A 19,391-nucleotide genomic window follows, 5' to 3' on the forward strand; every position below is an offset into this window, starting at 1 on the left:
ACATTTCCATTCATCGTTTCTGCTGTCAGACAAAACCGATGTCTGTGAGAACTTGCTGCTTCACTGTTAGATAGAGTCGGGGCCACACAGGCGGGATAACCACCGCTACCACGTGGGAGCTGCCTGAGGGCTCCGTGGTTGCAATAAATTGTCTGAGCTGGCTGAGGTTATCCCACGGCCAAGGGATACACGGAGCGCAGCCCGGACCTGCGCCTGCTCAGCTTCGCTTCTGTGGGGATTGCTAACTCTTCAGCGTGCGGTGATCTTCCGGTTGGGGTCACTGCGAAGGATTGGTATCACTGCAACTCTCTGCCTTGGAGAAAAGCCTGTGTTGTCTGAGCCCTTTATATTCTTCAGTAGGTTGTGCAGAGGTGTAGGATGAATGAGCCTGAAACAAGTCTTCACTAAGAAACAAGCCCAGCATACCTGCGCACAGAAGCCGTAATTTTTTCCCAGCTGGGCACTAATTCCTCTGTAGGAAAGTTCACGTTCATTCGATGAAGTGAGAGCTGATCGTTTGGCCCAGGAGGCAGGCATCTATTTGTCTGACGGCCTGCAATTTTTGTGCTTTGACAAAGACCAGACCTCTCATGCTATACATGTGACAGTAATTCTACTAGTCCTGATTTTCTGTATGTCTACATTGACAGTTCCTTCACCAAATTGTTACTGTTTTCCAGTGTCTTGCCTGCTTTGTAGCTGCGTGCATCCTTCAGAGAAGCTAGGTAGACTGTTACCTTTATTCTTCCGCAGTGTATCTTTTGAAGCATTTTGTCTTGCAGTTACTCCTCTGATTTTTTTTCAAGCCTTTTTTCTGAAAAGCTGAAAAGGTTAGAGAAGGATTCAAGCTACAATAGTTTAAGCATCTACTAAAATATACAAATTCTCTTATTATTAAAAGGGTGAAATTTCAGTTCCTTTGACAGGAATTGAAAAATGTGTTTGCAGCATTGAGCACCCAGAAACAACGGCCTTGAATAGCCTTGCAAGGTACGGTTGGGGAAAGGTTTACTTAAGGTGGCATTTTCAAAAGAAAGCTTCATAACCTGGTGTGGCTGTTGAAGCAGAGTTGCCTACGGACTCACTGCCGGATCTGCTTGTTGCTTACTGGAATCTTGTATTGCAATACACAGTAACAGAGTCCGCTTTCTTAAATGTGTGGCTGTGCCACTCTTCTCTAGTCCATCCACCCTGGTTTGAAATCTTAGCTTAGATAAGGGACTGTGAGGGACGTGGTTTAGTAGTAACTTGGCAGTGCTAGGTTAATGGTTGGACTTGATGATCTTAAAGGTCTATTCCAACCATAAAGATTCTACGATTCTAAGATTTTCAATATCTAGTTTATGTATTCCTATGAAACACTAACAGAGACTGTCTATTCCACTCGGAAGTTTCTTGATCTTTGTTTGTCAAACTTCATCCAGTTGTGGATTCAAGGCTGCCTTTTGTTTGCTTGATTCTTTTTGGAAAACTAATTTCACAAGTAGAATGCCTTACAGAGTGAAAAATAGATGCTGCTACTTTTACATAGCACTGAATTTGGAGTGTGACCTCCTGTGGAATGCAGCCATTGGAGAAGTTTTATTTTTGGTGATTCTGAACAGCAGTTCTTTCTTATTTCAAGCCAACCTACAAGCAAATTACAGTAACGACAGAGATTCACATAGCAGATCAATTCTGTCTGATGGTTGCTGTGAAAATTATTCTTCTTGGTGATCCTCCAAAATTAGTATACAGTGATTCAGGTTCTGTCAAAAGTACTGCCATCAACAAGTCAACAGTAGTCTGAAAATAGCATATCTAGAAATAGAATGCTTTGTAGTTTCAGAAAAGATAACTCCCTTACAAGGTCCAGGACTGTAATTTTCAGGAAGCGTCTTTGGCAAAGGTGCTGTATGTTTAGGACTAAGATAATGATTCTAGTGAGAACATATTGTTCCTGTTTTAGCATTAGTTTTGATGCTCTATTCCATTTCCAGAAGGTATCCAGAGAAAATATTTTTCCAGGAATTCAACTTCAACCATACATATTTTTGTTGATATATATGACATAGGAAAGAAAAGGCTTTTTTTAACAACTGACTGTCTTCTTATGTGTTATCATAACTCAAGAGGATTTGACAGAAGGATTTTTTAATATTTATATTATGCATAGGCCATGTTAATAATTTTATATTCTTCATATCTTAGCTTTATTTCTAGAGTTTGTAAAATTGTGTATCTAAGAGCTTCATAACAACTGTATATTGCAGCAGTTTACAAATACAGCAAATAATGGCAATGAAACTGTTGTTTTCAGATCTTTAGACATATGCCCTTGACCCTGATGCTAATAATACATATAAGGTAGTTATTGAACTCAAGCATGAGTGAAAACCGTGCTGTGGCATGGGAATAAATCTTTTGTCAGTCTGCTGGCAGAAGGCTCTTGCATTAGACTTCAACACCAGCACTGGTGTCCCATGAATAGGCACTCCTCGCTACTGCAGATGAGTAAATCAAAAGTGCCAAAGGGTGAAAATCAGGGAGCATAAATTAGGAGCATAATCTGGATTCTATTGAGTTTGGGGTGAATTGGAGCCTAGTGAGAAAAAGGCTCTATTTTATGAAATACCAACATTTGGTTGTTATTGACTGTCTATAAACCATAATGTCCCAGGTTGTGATAGATTCCATGCTTAAGTAGCCAGGCAATAATTTCTTTTTTAAACTAGACTGAGCATTTCATTATGTATGATTTCCTACTCAAGAACCAAAGTCTAAATATTTTCCATTTAATTTTTCTTTGCCAGTATTTTATATACAGCTGCATATTAGGACTCATTTCCTGTTCTGTTTTCCTGAGGATAAATTATGAGTTGAAAATGGTAATAATGTTGATTGCATTGGTGGGATACAATGTTATCCTTTTGCACACTCACGGGCCCATGCTGGATGACTACAGCAAATTTATGTATGCAACGGCATCTCTTAGAAGGTAGGTGGATACCTCTAGTCCTTCTGAAATTAATAGCATACCTCTGTCAGTTCTTTTGTCATGGAACAGATTTTTTTGTTCCTGTGTGTTTGACTATATGACCTACAAGTCACAATTTAAAATCATTGTCATGCTGCAGTTAATATATGATTTGATGTCACACCTCAGAGCATTAGAATGAAATAAACAAGTCTGGGCAAGGTGTTTAAATCACATACTGTAGGAAATAGAGTATGGTTTAATTTGCATTTTTATAATAAAGCACATTAGGAAGAAGTCATCATTAAGGTTGTTCAGGCCTAAGGCTGAACATAATTAAGGCTGTTAAAGCATATTTGCTTCAAGCCAAAGAAAATCAACTTCCTCAGAACTAGTACATTGTCTTAAAACTTTACAAATGCAGTGTTAGCTATTGGAAAAAATAGACCAACAGTTTGGATTTTTTTGCTGAGCTTGCAAATTTGTATGCTAAATTTTCAGTGAGACTGCTGAAATCTTAGTTATGTGTGATAAGACAAAATTATGACTCTAATTCTAAGTATTGCTGTGTAAAATAATTTCTGGACACATGTAATTTCTACCTCATTTTGAAAATAAAGAGGCGATTTCTCTTCTCTGTAGGCTGAGTCTGCAGTGCATATGCCACAACAGAAAAACTGAATATTCAGAGTAGAGTTTCAGTATCCTTTTTTGTGTGCTGTAAACTGCTCAGTATCTTTAGGACACGGAGACAACCATGGAAAAGGATCTGAATTAAAAAACAAGTGTATGTTTTCTTTGCTCTTAAATCTAAAGATTAATAAACAAACCCAAGTCTTTATGTTTCCGTTGCATTAGTGGAAATGGTATCTCTGTGATGGGATGGAGAACCACGTGACAGGTTAGATTTAGCACGTGCTTCTGGCAGCCTTGATTTTGCCAGTCAAGCTGTGTGTCTGTTGGTATTTTCCTTCCTAAATCTTCTCACCCAGGTTCTTCTTTCAGTGGCATCAGTAGGAGAGTGCTAGTGCAAACTGTATCCCATTACCTCTAGTGTCTTTTCCCAATGCAGGCTTTTCAGTAAACTCTGTACAAGATCTAGTTCGTGCCTTCTATAATTCTGAGGTGAAAAGACATCTTGGGAGTCAGGTGTTTTAATCTCTGTTTCTTCACATTTATTGGATAAGGTCAAGCTCTCCATTATGGAAGTAGTGTTATTACATAAAAAAAAGAACCCAACAACTCTTTTTAATCTGCCTGTACAGAATAAGCACCAAATGTTCTCCATTTGTAATCAAACAAGGATATTCTTTCTACTTAATCCTCATCTTATTACTGGACTTCAAAATGTAGGCACATTTCACAGAATGTAGTAGAAGTAATTAAAGCTACATAATGGAAATGATAATATTTCATCAAATGATAAAGCATACCATATTTAAATTGTCTTAATTTAAATACCAGGAAGTAGTATAAATTGTGGTCTTATTCTTGTGCTAAAGTAATTTTGTTTTAAGTTTTGAGCAGCTTGTTTTACTTAGTTTTTCTTTTATAGGCCAGGAATACTGAAAGACCTGAAGACAATGGGCTCCATTTCTTTGTTTATATTCTTCGTCACATTACTGGTTTTGGGTAGACAGGTAAGATGCACGCTTCTCTTCATCTGCATCCGTGGACACAATGCCAGCCTCCACCTGCAGCCTCCCAGCTTCTCAAACATTTTTTAGATTTTCTGACAAACGCCTTCTGCCCTACACCCTTGCAAAAGAGTGTCAGAAGCATTTAAAAAGCTATTTTCTTTATTACCTTCCAATACGCCCTTAAAAGTCACCAGTAACTGTCATTGAGACTGTAGACATTATGCTGATAGTGTGCTGTAACTATTGCTTGTCATGCTGACCAATATTGTCTCATATCTTCCTAGTGTGCTTCCATCTGTCTGCATCCATCTGCTGTCTCCCTAGTTGCTTAATTACAAGCTATTTTCTTCACAGTTATTACCATTTGATGCAGACACAGAAACAACGTAGCATGCACACAGAAGTGTACCACATGCTGAGGCCACAGTTGCACTAAAACTATGACCCGACAGGAAACTACTCTTTCTATTGCCCAGTTGTGCTTTTTCGGTGCAAACGTGATGTCAATGGTCTTACCCTCTACAAAGTTGAGGGCAGGTGCAAGGCTCTCTCTAAATCCTCGGGTCTGTACACGATCCATGGCTAAAAGCTGCAATTCCAGTCGGTTGTGCCAGGAACGATGCAGTGCACAAGACAGGGCTCTGAGATGGAAGAGGCAATCCATGTGAGATCTCATGAACAGCCTGTACCTCCATAGCCTGCAGCATTGGGAAGGATCTTATCCCACACTGTCTGTAAATCACTCACTCACATTACAATTCCCCAAAACATAATGACTGTCATTTAAATTGTCAAGCAGGCCCTGCAGGTTACTAGACAAAAAATTCTTATTTGGCAGCTTCTCCAGTATTTGCTGTAGTGGGGAACATCCTTCCTGAGTTAGAAATAACATTCTTCGTCTGCCTTGATGCCAGCACAGAATTAGTTTGCTCATTTGATGACAGTAGCAGAGGGTGGGGCTGGCGCACAGCTACTTCCACTCAGAAAAAGGTATAAATACTTCATCGCACCAGTTGAGAACCTTTAGTCCCTGTCAACCAAGGTGTCAGATGGAGGTGGTAGGTGTGAAACCAATAAAAAAGGAATGAAGGAACATCATCTTCACTGGGCAAGGAGAATATTTCTTTGTGGGTTCAGTCACGTCAACAAGAAAGTTTGTTTTGCATACAACAGCGTGTGCGTGTGTGTTGTTCCCTGTCAAACCAATTGAAAAATGATCCTGTAATGGAAAAAGTCTTTTGTTTTCAGATCTGTAGGTCCAGGATCCTTGTCGTGATACCACTTGTTTGTGACTTTTGAGTCTGTTGCCTTTGATTTTTCTGCTAATTTCTTCTCTCTTAAAGAAGGAGCAAAAAACAACCTCTGTGCTTTCAAACACTCTCAAGCAAAGTCTAAATGTTAACTAGAAAATGTTATGAACTAATTTTTAATACATGCCTGGCATAAGACCTGCCATTTTAAGTTACTGTTAGTGATACTGACGTTGGCATTTCTGTGGCAATGTTTAATAGCTATTGGTCGCTCTGCTTTCTGTTACACTGTCTGATCCCTTTGTAACCCATTTTGTCTTCCGGGTCTTCCCAGCATTGTCTGATAATGAATTTCACAATTTGATAAAAAGTCATGTGAAAGTATCCATCTTCTTGTTTGTTTTTAAACTTTCTGCTTGCTACTTTCATTGAGTGGCACTTGCAAAACGCTGTCAAGCCATTTTGGCAGCGTAGGCAAAGTAAAATTCTTCCTTACCCTTCTTCCACAGAGGGTAATATACAAGTAATTTCTCTGTTTGCTATTGCATGTTTCTACTTTGCAGATAATAACATGTCTTTTCTCATCTCTTAATGTCTGATTATTTTAACAATGCTAAACATGACAGCCACTGATGAAAAGGGTGGTCTTTCCATTTCCCTTAAGCTGGCATTGGTGCTCCTCTGTCCCCAGAGCGAGTAACCAGAAGGTTCATCTAAACAAAAATCGAATGGTTTCCTGCAAGCCTAGCTCTGTAAACCTGCTCAGCGCTACACAGATTGATGCCTGTCCTGGTGGAAAAGCAGGCGGGGGAATGTGTGTCTCTGGCTGAATGGGGATGAAGAGAGGGAGAGCTAGTATGTCATTACACGTTATATGAGCCAACTTAATTCTTAGGTCCAGATAATACTTTTAGCTGCACAACCAGCATCCCTACTGAAAGAAGTAGACCTTCCCTCAGCTACTCATTCTTATCCTTGTATCTCCTCATTTGTACTGTCACAGCTGCCTGTGGAGCTATATAGTGGCCCAAAATAGGGAGATGATCTGGCTTAAAAATTAATGCTGGAAAAACAGTTGGGTTTCAGCCAGATCTATTTCCTGATCTGTTTTTATGGTGCGGCTGCAGCAATGCTTGTGCCAAAAGAATGCGCATAGGAAAGGGGTGAGCAGCCAGCAGCCGTGCCAGCGTAGGCTACAACCATTCCCTGGCACTTTAGATAAAGTGACGCATTTCATTTTGCATGCATGCCACTACAGTTATTTGAAAATAGGGTGGCAGCAGGCAGACGGTATCTTGAGAATGGTGACTCTTGCACCCTGCCCAGGCATTGCCCAGGAGAATGCAGATTGGTATGGGCTAGACGGTATAAGAAATGTGCTCACATTTAAATATTATTGAGCATTAAATCTCTCTTATGGCCCCGTTTGAATTACATAGCCTGTGAATTCCTTCCTCATCAGTACGTAAAATTACACATATCTCGTTACTCTGTAGGGTAGGTGAATATTTTGGTTTTTCCCGTGATTGATTATATTGTGTTTATCAACACTGAACTTCATTGGCTTCATTACTGCTCAGATGTTTATGGCAACTTTCCTCAGCCGTGAAAATTGTTTATTTGTATTCTCTGTTCTGTTTTTTAGTGAGCATTTATTCTGTGAGAGGATCCTTCTCAGATAATGTAGTCTTTTCAAAAGCCTCTTCTGAAAGAATTTAATGAAAACTTATTCCAAACTTCACTCCTATTCACATGCCCATTGACTTATTTGTAACAGAGGGAGGCATGTTTACAGAAGAGGTGTCAACTCTTCCCCATTGTGTCAGCTTTAGCTAGTATGTCTAAATACCTCTTTTTCTTAGCATAGTTTTCTTCCAAAGTATCTTGCTGCATTGTTCCCAGGGTCACCTCAGCTCTTTTCCAAAGATTTGCTTTATACCCTATTTGTCAGTTCTCTGACGCTGTGGCTGTTTTGAATGATCAGGCTATCTGCCAGAAGATTCAGACCAGCAGCTTTTCACTTTGGTTACTTTAAGGCTGATGACTTCTTGTTGATCAGCTTACTAATGAGTTCTAAGACATCTTCTGCTGACGCTCCATGTTGAGACAGTTTCTCAGACTTGCTGTCTGTAAGTAATGGCTGTGAGGTGAGGCTGAAAGAAACACAAGATTTAATTTCTAGTGATCTTACCTGCTTTGGTGTTTCCGTTGCTGGTCCGTTGCTGGACACCACAGCATTCATCTCCCCTGTCTGTAGACACCTGCAGCATCGGCAGCTACTCTTGAGCTGCTTATCTTGACTTCCTATGTGATGTTCTTTCAGTTAGGGGAATTAGTTCATTGCCTCACTCCACTCAGGCAACTATTGAAAATAGACCCAGGTGAGTGTCCCACTAGTGTTTGAAAATATAGATAAACCCGTCTCGGTGCAATCAATGCGACATAATAAGTTCTTTTTGCACTTAACTGCTTTTGCCCAATAAGTTACCGCTGATTTGAGCCTCTGGGGTGGGGTTGCATTGCATTGCCTTGCACAGGTGCATGGTAGTCTCTTGTCCTAGAGGAAGCCAATTGCTCTGTGGTGCCTGGAGGAACACAGTGTCCTTCATGCCTCCCTGGGTGTTCCACTACGCTCACCCGCTGGGAAGTGCTGTTAAGTAAAGAAGGAACATCTTGTATCTCAAGGATATTGTGCCTGCAGATGTATAAGGGACATTCGGAGATATTTTCATTCTGATATGTTGAAAAGGTTCTGGAGATAACAAGTAAAGTAGAAACAACCTTGGTTTTCATATGACTGCAAGGCTACCAAGATTGAACAGGATCTTTAATGATGTGCATACTAAATTGGCTAGGTCATACAAATAAAAAAAGCCCACAATTTACAGTTTTAATAGGATGGTGGGGGGTTTTTTGTTTTTCTGCAAGTCTGAAATTGAAATAGTCTTTTTCAAGTAAGGTAAGTTGAATTTTTTAATTTCAAAGCAAATTGTAGAATATGTTCTGCTTTCTTTTTTCTTATTTCTGAGTAATTTTTTTGTGGCAGCCTAAATTTCATTCAATAAATAATACAGCAGTAAATAAATTATCTGTTTAATACTAGCTCTTAAACAAGAAATATATCTTCTTGAAGACTTCAGCTTACCTAGCATTTTTTCCTTTCAATACAAAGTTGCTACAATGTATGGATGCTTAATTTCAGTTTTATGCCAGGCATCCAGTTTACTTTTGTCAATTTATGCCAATAATTCTGACATCCCAGGTTTTTATTGGATGTTTTTCTGCATGAACACAATGGGTAGCATTTGAATTTATCATGTATGTGGGGAACTTGGATGTATAATTATATAATATACATATTTAAAAGCTTGCCAAATCATTGTAATGCCACCTCATTTCAACTTTCTACTCTAGCTTTGGCTGTGATCTCAACCAAATATCTGTGAATCATTTTGAGCTGTGACAGCCTCTGTCCGATCAGAAGGACTACTCTCATTTTGATGTGAATGCTTACTGACTGCTAATAACACTAGCTAGTATTTTTAGGTTTTTCTATAATAGGATTGTCATCATAGTCATGTTCTCCTGGTTAATAACATAGTCTTCATTGAGGCTGCTTGGTAGCATTAAACCAGTGGACTACATTGAAATCGTTCTTGATTTGTATCAGCTGAAATGATACAGTCAGGCCAGTGGAGGCTTTACTGTAGAAATAATGCCATAGAATTTATGAAAAAAACATTGACAATACTGAAAAGAAGTAGAGGGAGCTCAAAAAAATGCATTTTTATTCATTTCTCAACTTCTTTTTAATGAAATCGGATCTCCAAAAATACTGATATTCCAAGAATGTTATACATTTCCATATAGTTCCAGCTATCGTTATTGTTGGGGATATTAAAAAATGATTATGAAAACTCTGGGACAAAAAGAAAAGAAATATAAAGTATTACAGAAAGCAGTATTAAAACACAAACAAACAAACAGAAAAAAACAAAAAACAAAAAAACCACAAACAACCAAAAATCCCAACAGGACCAAAACTGTGTTGGCCCAACTGACTGAGCTATTTTTGACAAACTGATAATGATTTGATAAGCAGAAGGCATATTATGTCAATAGGCTGTTTTTTCTTGTACTGCCCACTTTTTACCAGGCTGATGACATAAGTTCAAGTTGGTAAAAGCTCGGGTCTTCCTGAAATGGCCATTATTGTAAGTGACAATCTACACTTCAGATAAATAAGACATCATATTAAGTTGCAAAACTGTAAATTGTTTCTAGAACAGTGCTTGATTTCTGGAATTCATTTCTACTAAAGCCTGAGAGTAAATAAATACACCTTCCATTGTTTAAAGCACCTTGCAACTTTATTTTTTTCCTGGACCTTTTTATGGGCCTTTTTGTTGCGGGGGTGGGGCTTATGATTTTGATGAAGTGTACGTCACACAGTGTGTGCTTGGGGTTTGATTTCTGTGTGATCTGTAATTGTACTTGAGTGGCCAAATAATAGCCTTGTAGGGGTGGTGTACTGTGCTTATTTTGTCTCTTAAACCTGTACTCCATCAGGACAAGATGCCTATTGTTTCTTTACCTCTGTGTCCTCTTGTAACAGAATGAATATTACTGTAGGTTAGACTTCCTGTGGAAGAACAAGTTCAAAAAAGAGCGGGAAGAGATTGAAACCATGGAGAACCTAAATCGGGTGCTTCTGGAGAATGTGCTTCCAGCCCATGTAGCTGAACACTTCTTGGCAAGAAACCTGAAGAATGAGGTCAGCCATCTCTGTATATCCTCTGCTCTGTAAGAAAGCAGCGTATCCTGGAAATTCTACTTAATGCTGATTTGAACACTAGGTCCATACAGTGAGATTATAGATTTGCAGTCACTTTCAGTCCCCTTTACCTACCTGAGATTTCAGCTTGCTTTATAGCACTGAATACACCTTAATACCTTGAAGTAAAAAATGTGAAATTATGTTAAGTGGCAATGCACTTTGCCTTTCGAAGGAGAGGAAAAAAGGTTGAGGAGGATCAAGGGGATGGTTGAATCAACATGGATTTAAATTTAAATCATATGCATTCTGATACTTTTTCCTTTGTGATTAGAGTGGAGCTGCATCCAGGTTCTGAAATTTCTTTTGGTGACTGGAGACGTTGCTTACTGCAGTGAAAATTAACCTTTTCCCTGAAACAGCGGCTACGTTAATTCTAGAAGGAGGTTCTGAACACTGAGTTACCTGTTTACTCACTGCTTATGGACCTAATCCAAGCACCAGAAAAGGCAACCAAAGAGCCCTGTCGACTTTGGTAGAAATTAGATCTGCTCCTAATATTGCTTTACAGTTTTAATAAAGCAAAAAAGGATGAAAAAAATTAGAGAGAGAACCATTTAGAGACAGTAGCAGTTACAGAGATCTTAAATGCAATAGTTTTAATTACTTGTGCACACCAAACAATTGTTCCAAAACTGAGAAAAGAGGGGAGAGGGCAGCTTTAGGGATTCATTTTCGATCTCCTGAGTGAAAAACGTCAATGTCTTCTCTTTCACTGTGGTTTGCATTAAGCAGTACTAATCAGTACTTTGTATCAGTACTTGAGTACTACCTGCAAATATTCATTTGGTAGCTAATGTCAAATGAAGACTGCTGTGGGGTTCCTTTGAATCCAGTGAAGACCTTGGCTGGAAGCCAGGTTGGCTCAGCTCCAGTTCTCAGTTCAGGCATTAAACACAGCAAACCATCAGGAGATTGCTTTCTCATTTATGTGCTATTCCATCTCAGCTCCCCAGCAGAGCAACACCATCTGCTCACCTTTGTATTGGCAACTGGATTTATATTGTCACCCTTCAAAATTCTTAGGTTGGAATGAGCTTTAGTAAATTTAGCGAAGATCAGAAATGGTAATGTGCTGAGCTCTCCTATCTGTCATGTCAGACGAAGTAAAAATGATTTGACATAGTTTTAGTAGCATTCCTTTAAAAAAAAAATTTACTTGTTTCTTGTTTTGTTTCTCTTTAAACACAGTTTTTGAAGGGGGAAGTGCCTTTCAAATCCCTGGAAATGCTCGAGAATATAAGCATCTGTCATGTCTTAAGATTTGTTTCAATGTCAGCAGGGATGCCTTAAAAGACATTCTGTATGTGTGTATGTGTATACACCTAAGAATATGTTAGGACAGATCAAGCCTTTGTTTTCTTTGTGTGGATATTTAGGTAAACAAAGACTGAATTGAAATTCGGCCACATTTTCCTTAGTTGCAAACATTCATGTTAATATGTTTTTATGTGTATTCTTTTCTGTTTAAACCATATTTTGAGATGAAAATTGATCAAATGGGTGAATAGTCTGTTTCAGAATACTACTTCTCTTAGAATTCTATGCATGCAGCTGTATGGAGAAAAAGGAAAACAAAGTATGCTGCTGAAGAACAGGCAGCAGGAGTGAAAGGGGGGTGAAATGAGTAGATCAGTGCTGACTGGGAGTAGTGGGACTGTACTTTTAGACAACGAGCAAAGGTCTTTTCGTAACAGGATACACATTGACTAATGCTGATATGCTAAAAGCAACGTTACTCCAGAGCAAACCGTAATAAAGGTTTGTTTGCTTTAACAGAACCTCCGGAACTGGGTTTCTGCTTACGGTCTGCATGCTGGGTACCAAACAGGGTACTTTGCAGTTGAGAGAGAAAGATAGGAACAAATATAAAATGAAAAGCAGGAAGTGGGGCCAGGATTAACTACATCTGCACCTCGCTTCTGCAGCCTTTTCCTTTATGCTGTTAGCATCCAGATCCCCTATTAGTAAAAAGTGCTCAGGAGTTTTTGTGCTGCAGCCTTAACTGGCAAGCACGTTACTGACCAAGAGGAATCCTGTTTCCTTAGCTGCAGGATGGAGCCAGCACCCTACTTAGAGCCGAAATTCTGTCCCAGAGAAGCTAAAGCCATACCCTTCCAAGAGGTAGAATGGGACCAGTTTGCTGCCTCCATCCTGAGAAGGTCTCCAGGCACTGGAGAAGAAGAGAGGACAGTAAGGAGGGCCAACCAGCAGAAATCCCCATGTTATCAAAGGGGAAAAAAAAGGAAAAAAAAAGGGGTTGACTGCAGCAGACAGGATGATTTTATTTTATTGAAAGAAGCACAGCCATTCTTTCCTGGAATGGTGTTGGGTGTTGCATTTAATTTTCTGATTAAACAGTTTGGAGAGAGTACTGTTTCAATAGAACTACTCATAGGAAAATTAAGACACCTGACTGCCACAGCCTTCATTATTATAAATGACCAAAATAAACTAGCTGGGAATGCCTCCTTAAAATTCTCTGACATTTATTGTGACAGCCACAATTACTACTCATCTGGTTATAAACAGTGCCATTTATTGTTGTTTCCATGCTGGAACTACGCTATAGAGCATTAGTAGGATGGATATTGCCCCAGTATTAGAGAGGAAGGAAAAGAAATGGGACACTGTTGCTGAGCTTCAGCATATGACAAGTGTTCACATACAATGTGTTCATTTATTTTGAGGTGGAGGAGAGGAAGGAGTGATAACTCTGGTTACAGAAAAAGAAGATTTGTGTCTGTAATTGGAACAGACAGGCATGCAACCCTTTATTACAGGTTATTTGTCCCCGTACTGGGTGGACGGCCAACAGCATAAAGCACGCTGATCTTCCTGTGTCACAACAGCACTTTTATTTGAAGCTCTGCTCCCGTCTTTTGCTCAGTCATATTTCTCTCCCTGATGACTGTGAATTGTGCAAGTTGCCGTGATTTGTTCTGGGCAACACTTCTGCTTTCAGGGAAGACAGCAAAGGCACTTCCTAATAGTTAATTAGGGCTCCACGTTTTTTTCAGTGGCAATCGTATTAAGACAGGAGTTGCCAGCTATCAGCAGTCCAGTCAACTGCAGGGTCCAGGCAGTATCCAGCATTAGATTCTTCAGCAAAAGTTTGAGGAACAGCTGAGGGTTAATGTGCTATTCACCATTCTGCTTTTACGTGTAAATGTAAGGGCATATTTTGCTTCTGCAGATGCTTTTCATACACTTCCTAGTTATGCATTTTTCTAGTATTCACATGAGCATTCAAGTTTTTAACCCTCTAAGCTCTTGTCTTTCATGTTGTTGAATAGCAATGAAATATACATTTATATATTTCTTATGTAAAATATTTTTCCTTATTCTACTTGTAAATGTTTTATTTATCTTCTGGTTCCTGTATTATGAGGTGGTAAAATGAATCCACCTTCTACCGTCTCTGCTTCCTATTGTTCAGTAATATCATATGCCTGCAGCACTGCATAGTTATTCTCCTTTTCCTGTAAGGGTTCAGTTGTAGCTCCTAACAGACCTGTATTCTTATAACTTGAAGTTATATTCTCAAATAAGCATTTACATGGCATTAATCTCCAGATATGGAAACTGTTTCAGATATGGCACTGTCCCAGTATCACGTCGGTGCCTAGATTTTGTTGGTTTCACAAACTTTACAACCAGTATCTCATCAGTAGTGTAATTCTGGCACAGTTTACATTGTCAGGATGCAAAATCAGCAGGATTCCATGAAGAAAATAAAACAGCTGCTATCTAATGTTTATCTGGTGAATTAAAACAACTTTTTTTTACTAATTAACAGAATCCCTAGGACAATAGAATTGTGTATTAATATTAATTACAAGTGTACTATTTATTTGGCTGGATTTAATTTACTGGATTTTTCCACATGGTAGGAATATGAACAAAATTAATTCTTTTTTTTTTTAATATTTGTTCACAGATGTATACAATCTGTTTATTTTGTCAGGTCGTGTTTCAAAAGTACATGTAATAATAATCCATGTTTTGAGTACTCTTGTCCTCCAGTCTTTTCTATAACACTGTGAATTTCCCCTTCTCTATTCCCAAGACCCTATATTTGTGATGCAGCACAATGTCTGTGGCCTGAATTCCTTCACCCAAAATTGAAATCAAGTTACAGGGAAGGTGACTTGAGGAAATAGAAGGAAAGCTGGGTTAACCACAGAACGTGAGCTCTGTACCTGTTCTGCTAACTTGTCTATGGAAAGCACTCAGCACATCAGATACTAACTTTTGAGTATATTTGTATGCAAATGCTACTGTAGCTTCAGTGTAGGCATGCCTGAGGTAAACTTGAAGTAGGTAGATGTGAAGCAAAATGCAGACTGCAAAAGGTAAATGTTTGAGGAGTTCTTCTACGGCTCCGCTTAACTAATTTCAAGTTAATTTGTGTATGTCTGCCCCAAGTCTAGGTGCATACATACTCAAGACAGCCGCCAGTGGATGTCATTGCAGTATTACAGAGTGGACCTGGTTTTAAGTGTGGGAGACTGGAGCAAAGAGAAGCCCTTTTGGACCTGAGCTTCTGAATTTCTCAGTCATCCTGTATACTTTCAGGCACTTCTCTTGAGTGCCTACATTAGGAAAAACTACCTCTTTAGCCTTTTTTCCGTAACCGACTGAGAGAGAGAGAAACACTATCTGAGGTGATTCTGCCAGCTGGCATTAAAATGACCGTCCAGGTAGGCGCATCTGCTGTACTGACGATATAGGACACAGGATGACTGTGCTCTCAAATTAAATACTTCAGTCAGGTGCTTAAATTACCTAAATTCCGTTTATGTCATCCAGCCAGAGGGGTTCCCTCTCCCCACTGTTTGATTACTTTTAAATTTATTTTTAAATTTAAGTTAAATTTATTAACCAAGTGTTTACAGAGGTGGATAAAATAGATGGCAGAAAAATATTATCACAATATTGGTCCTTCATGAAAAACTCTCTCAGGAAGAGGACAATGGAGATCCAGAACTCCTTTGAAGTTTAGTAGTGATCTGACAGTGAACTCATCGGCTTGGACGTTTCATTTGCACAATCAGGTCACTTTAAAGTGATATTGAGTTTGCATATATGTCTGTAAGCTGGATGTCAGGTACAGATGGGCAATTTCAATCAGCTCAGCTTTAAGAATATAAATAATAATGGTGAATTGCAACAATATATTCTATCCCCACTGCACAGCGACATGGTAGAGCTTCAGTGATGCTGTGGTTATGCGATCCTTAGAAAATAAAGGGGCGGAAAAATTTAGTAATAAATCATCAACCTCCTCCAGCTGCCCGTGTTCCTCGCTGTATGCCGTTATTTTCATATTTCTCCAGAAATCTCCCTCATACCTGTTCTGGGATGAGGCGGTCAACAGTTTTCCCATAGTTCTGCTATTTTTCAGTTATACATCACCAACAAACATTTGCTATGTCTGGACACATCTGTGTAGAGACACACCACATTCTTCCAATAAGAAACATACTGCCAGTGAAATTGCAAAAAAATCGCTTTGATAAGTAAAAAGGGAAATAATAGTTGATGCTTCTTGAAATCGAAGAACAAATCCTATTTACCTTATGCACATGAGTATTGAAAACCTTGTTTTACTCAAATAATAACTTGGATGGAATTTGATTTTGTAGTAGCTTACAGCATCTTTTATTGCTGTGGTTACCTTTGTGTACAGATAGTAATTTTTTTTTAAGAATTGGTTTAATAAATATTCTTTCTTTCCTTTTTTTTCAGGATGTGAATTTATCCTGAAAGAAAAGATATTCTTACGTTTAAGGGCAATGGAGAGGAAACTGAAGCAGGGGGTGGTGTGGTCATTTTTAGCCCCAGAATCTTCCTGTGGAGCAGAGGTGCTCTCATTTCAGTGGTCACAGAAGGCAGTGGAGAATCTGACATGAATAAGTTTTAGTTCAGGTCACTTCTTTCCCTTTGCTTCAGCTCCTTGTTATGGAAAAGAAATGAGAATTATTTTGTCCTATTAGGTATCTTGTCATTTTAGGTTAAGAGCTATCAGGATTGTGTTGCATTATGCATTTGTAGTGCATTGGGTTTGTGATTTTGGTTCAGTTTTCTAGTTATTACAATAACACAAACAGCTAATAATAAATTAGAGATTATTTTGCAAAATATAGTTTCAGCTGTGCAAGGCAGACCAAATTCTCTACATGAGAAACATCAGAAATGGGCCCTATCTAATAAATTAGTGAGCATTCTATGTTCACGGATTTAATATTCAGGAGGGGAAAAAAGGTAACTTTAAATCACTAAAATATTTTCGGCTGTATATGTTGAGTCTTTTTAACAAACAGGTTTGTCCACCATTTAGAATTAATAAATGCAACTAAATGCAAAAAATACCCAACCACCATCTTAAGGCATTCCAACCACTGCAATGCCTTCTTTTTCAGAACTAGGACACTGCATATTAATAAGGAAACTTTTATTTAGAACTGGGTATGTCAGAATTTTTTTTCTCTATTCTGTTTTCTTTTGGACAGGATCTGTATCACCAGTCGTATGACTGTGTCTGTGTAATGTTTGCCTCTGTTCCGGATTTCAAGGAATTTTACACAGAATCTGATGTAAATAAGGAAGGCTTGGAATGTCTCAGGCTGCTAAATGAGATCATTGCTGACTTCGATGATGTATGTACTTCTAACAACAATCAACATATGGTTTCAATCTTAATAACCCAGGGTATGCAACAGTAAGCAAATGTACTTGAAAGGGAGAGTGGAAGATCTGTCAGGAAAGAACTTTTCTGTTCCTAGTCACGTGGAAATTGCCTACAGGGAGTATTAAAGGAAAAAAAAATATTTGGAATAAATCAGATATTGATCTAACATCATACTCAGTTGCTTTTGATTAGCTATAATGAGAATCCTATGTGTATATCTGATGGCGAAATTTTTTGCCTTTTAGCTGCAGTTCACGAGACAGTGATATTACATGCTATTTATTAGCTACAGTTTGTAAATACTAGTGCCTACAGTCAGGTATACATTATACCTGATCTGTGTTGGTCTCATTATACGGAGCGTTGATCAGTTGATACGTGAGCAACTCAAAGGATTGTGTAAGTTTTGATATTCCACTCTCTGAAGTTACAAGCAAGTACAGAGTATGACTATAGATGGATTGTGAAAAGGCAGTTGTAAAGGTCTGAGAACAGTATTTGTCTTAAAGGAAGTTATTAGCGATGAAGACACTAGGAAAAGGCATTAAGATCGTGTTATGACTCAGAGAGCACAGCACCCATTGGAGAACACTGGAATTTTCAAAACAACTTGGGATATGAACTAAAATCCTTGGATTTTAGTCCCATTGGCATGGACCGTCCTGTTGGCATGGAAGAGATGCTTACTTTCAGAAAGCTGCTTAAAGCTTAACTGTTGGCTCACATGGTGACTTAGTTCCAATATCAAAGTCTACTGACTTTTAAGAGCTGTATGGACAATAAGGTGGAATTTATTCTCATTACTATAAATTTATTCCCTTTATAATAAAAAGGTATTTTAGCAGACAGAATTTCCCTCTCCTTGGAGGCTGTAACCATTGTTGTATCCATCCTTAAGTCCTTCATCCTGTATATATTGGTGAAGCCATTTGGTGTCTATTAAGAAACCATTCCAAGAATTGGTGTTAGAGTAACAACGCTGTTGGAGTAACAAGGCTGCTGATCTGAATAATGAATAACCATCCTTGTTTTACAGTTATTGTCAAAGCCAAAGTTCAGTGGAGTTGAAAAGATAAAGACCATTGGAAGCACTTACATGGCAGCAACAGGATTGAGTGCCACACCCAACCAAGAGCAGTGCCAGGTACAGGAAAAGGTTCCTGCTTAATAAAAAACATGTTCAAATGAAGGCTAAAACTCTGTTCATTAAACTGCAGGTTATGTATAATGTTGTGGCCTAGTTTTTTCTTATTAACGTAGCTTGTATTGTACTGGAAAAGTGTATACTTTTGTTTAGTAGTCTCTGTGAATTATTGTTATTCACGTGGCGGTTTGAAAATGCCACCTCTGTATTTGCTAAGTCTAACACAGGCCTTATACTCCAAATACAATATAGCACTTTATTGCTACATGCTGCAGCAGAACTGGATTTATAGAGTGTACAAAAGACTGCAAGAATGAGTATTTTCCATTGTAAGCTGGGAGGGCTCAGTAGCTGTATTAACCACACACATACAGAACCCTCAGGCTCAGCACTGACAACATGTTCCTTTGTTTCTGGTTTACTTAATAGGATAGGATTGGGAACTGCAGTCAGTAGGAATAAAGTTCAGAGAAGCAATTCGTAACTTTTAAGCAAAAAACCTTGCTTTGCCATGATCTTTTAGAGTACTACAGGTTAGTGACACAGAGAGAGCAATTATGAATCAACGCATTCTCTGCTAAGGATTAATGCGTTCTTGCCAAACTCATGTTCGTTCTAGAGAGAAGCTTTTAACACCTGAACTATAGACTTTAAGGATCCTGAGGACAAAAAAAGAATTATTTTAAATTAGCTCTGACATTTAATACAGGGAGGTGAGGAGGATGAAGGAAACGTAGAACTGTAGACTAAGGATGAGAACACATAAAGATCTTTCAGTCACAACTTGAAACTAGTGTGTGCACAGGAAGAAATTTATTGTTTGAGTTATTTCCACAAACTGAATCAAGAGATCCAAGTTTTAGTGTTCCTTTG

General features: G+C 38.6%; 1 protein-coding gene across 4 annotated transcripts in view; it reads left to right on the plus strand.

Moving 5' to 3' along the window:
* The window catches only part of ADCY2 (adenylate cyclase 2), a 229,022-nt gene that overhangs the window by 199,040 nt on the left and 10,591 nt on the right, over window positions 1–19,391 (plus strand). The window contains exons 18-22 of one of the 4 annotated variants that reach the window (XR_008464925.1): window positions 2,793–2,977; window positions 4,512–4,596; window positions 10,462–10,620; window positions 17,196–17,394; window positions 18,411–18,518. Coding sequence is in view for 3 of the 4 variants with exons in the window: in XM_054192034.1 (XP_054048009.1) it covers window positions 2,793–2,977; window positions 4,512–4,596; window positions 10,462–10,620; window positions 17,196–17,342; window positions 18,411–18,518 (684 nt within the window). In the remaining variant the exon portion in view is untranslated. The remainder of the gene's footprint in view (window positions 1–2,792; window positions 2,978–4,511; window positions 4,597–10,461; window positions 10,621–17,195; window positions 17,395–18,410; window positions 18,519–19,391) is intronic. The other 3 variants (XM_054192034.1, XM_054192035.1, XM_054192036.1) reach the window with 3 other exon arrangements.

This window comes from Rissa tridactyla, chromosome 2 (assembly GCF_028500815.1).
Source record: "Rissa tridactyla isolate bRisTri1 chromosome 2, bRisTri1.patW.cur.20221130, whole genome shotgun sequence".
NCBI lineage: Eukaryota > Metazoa > Chordata > Aves > Charadriiformes > Laridae > Rissa > Rissa tridactyla.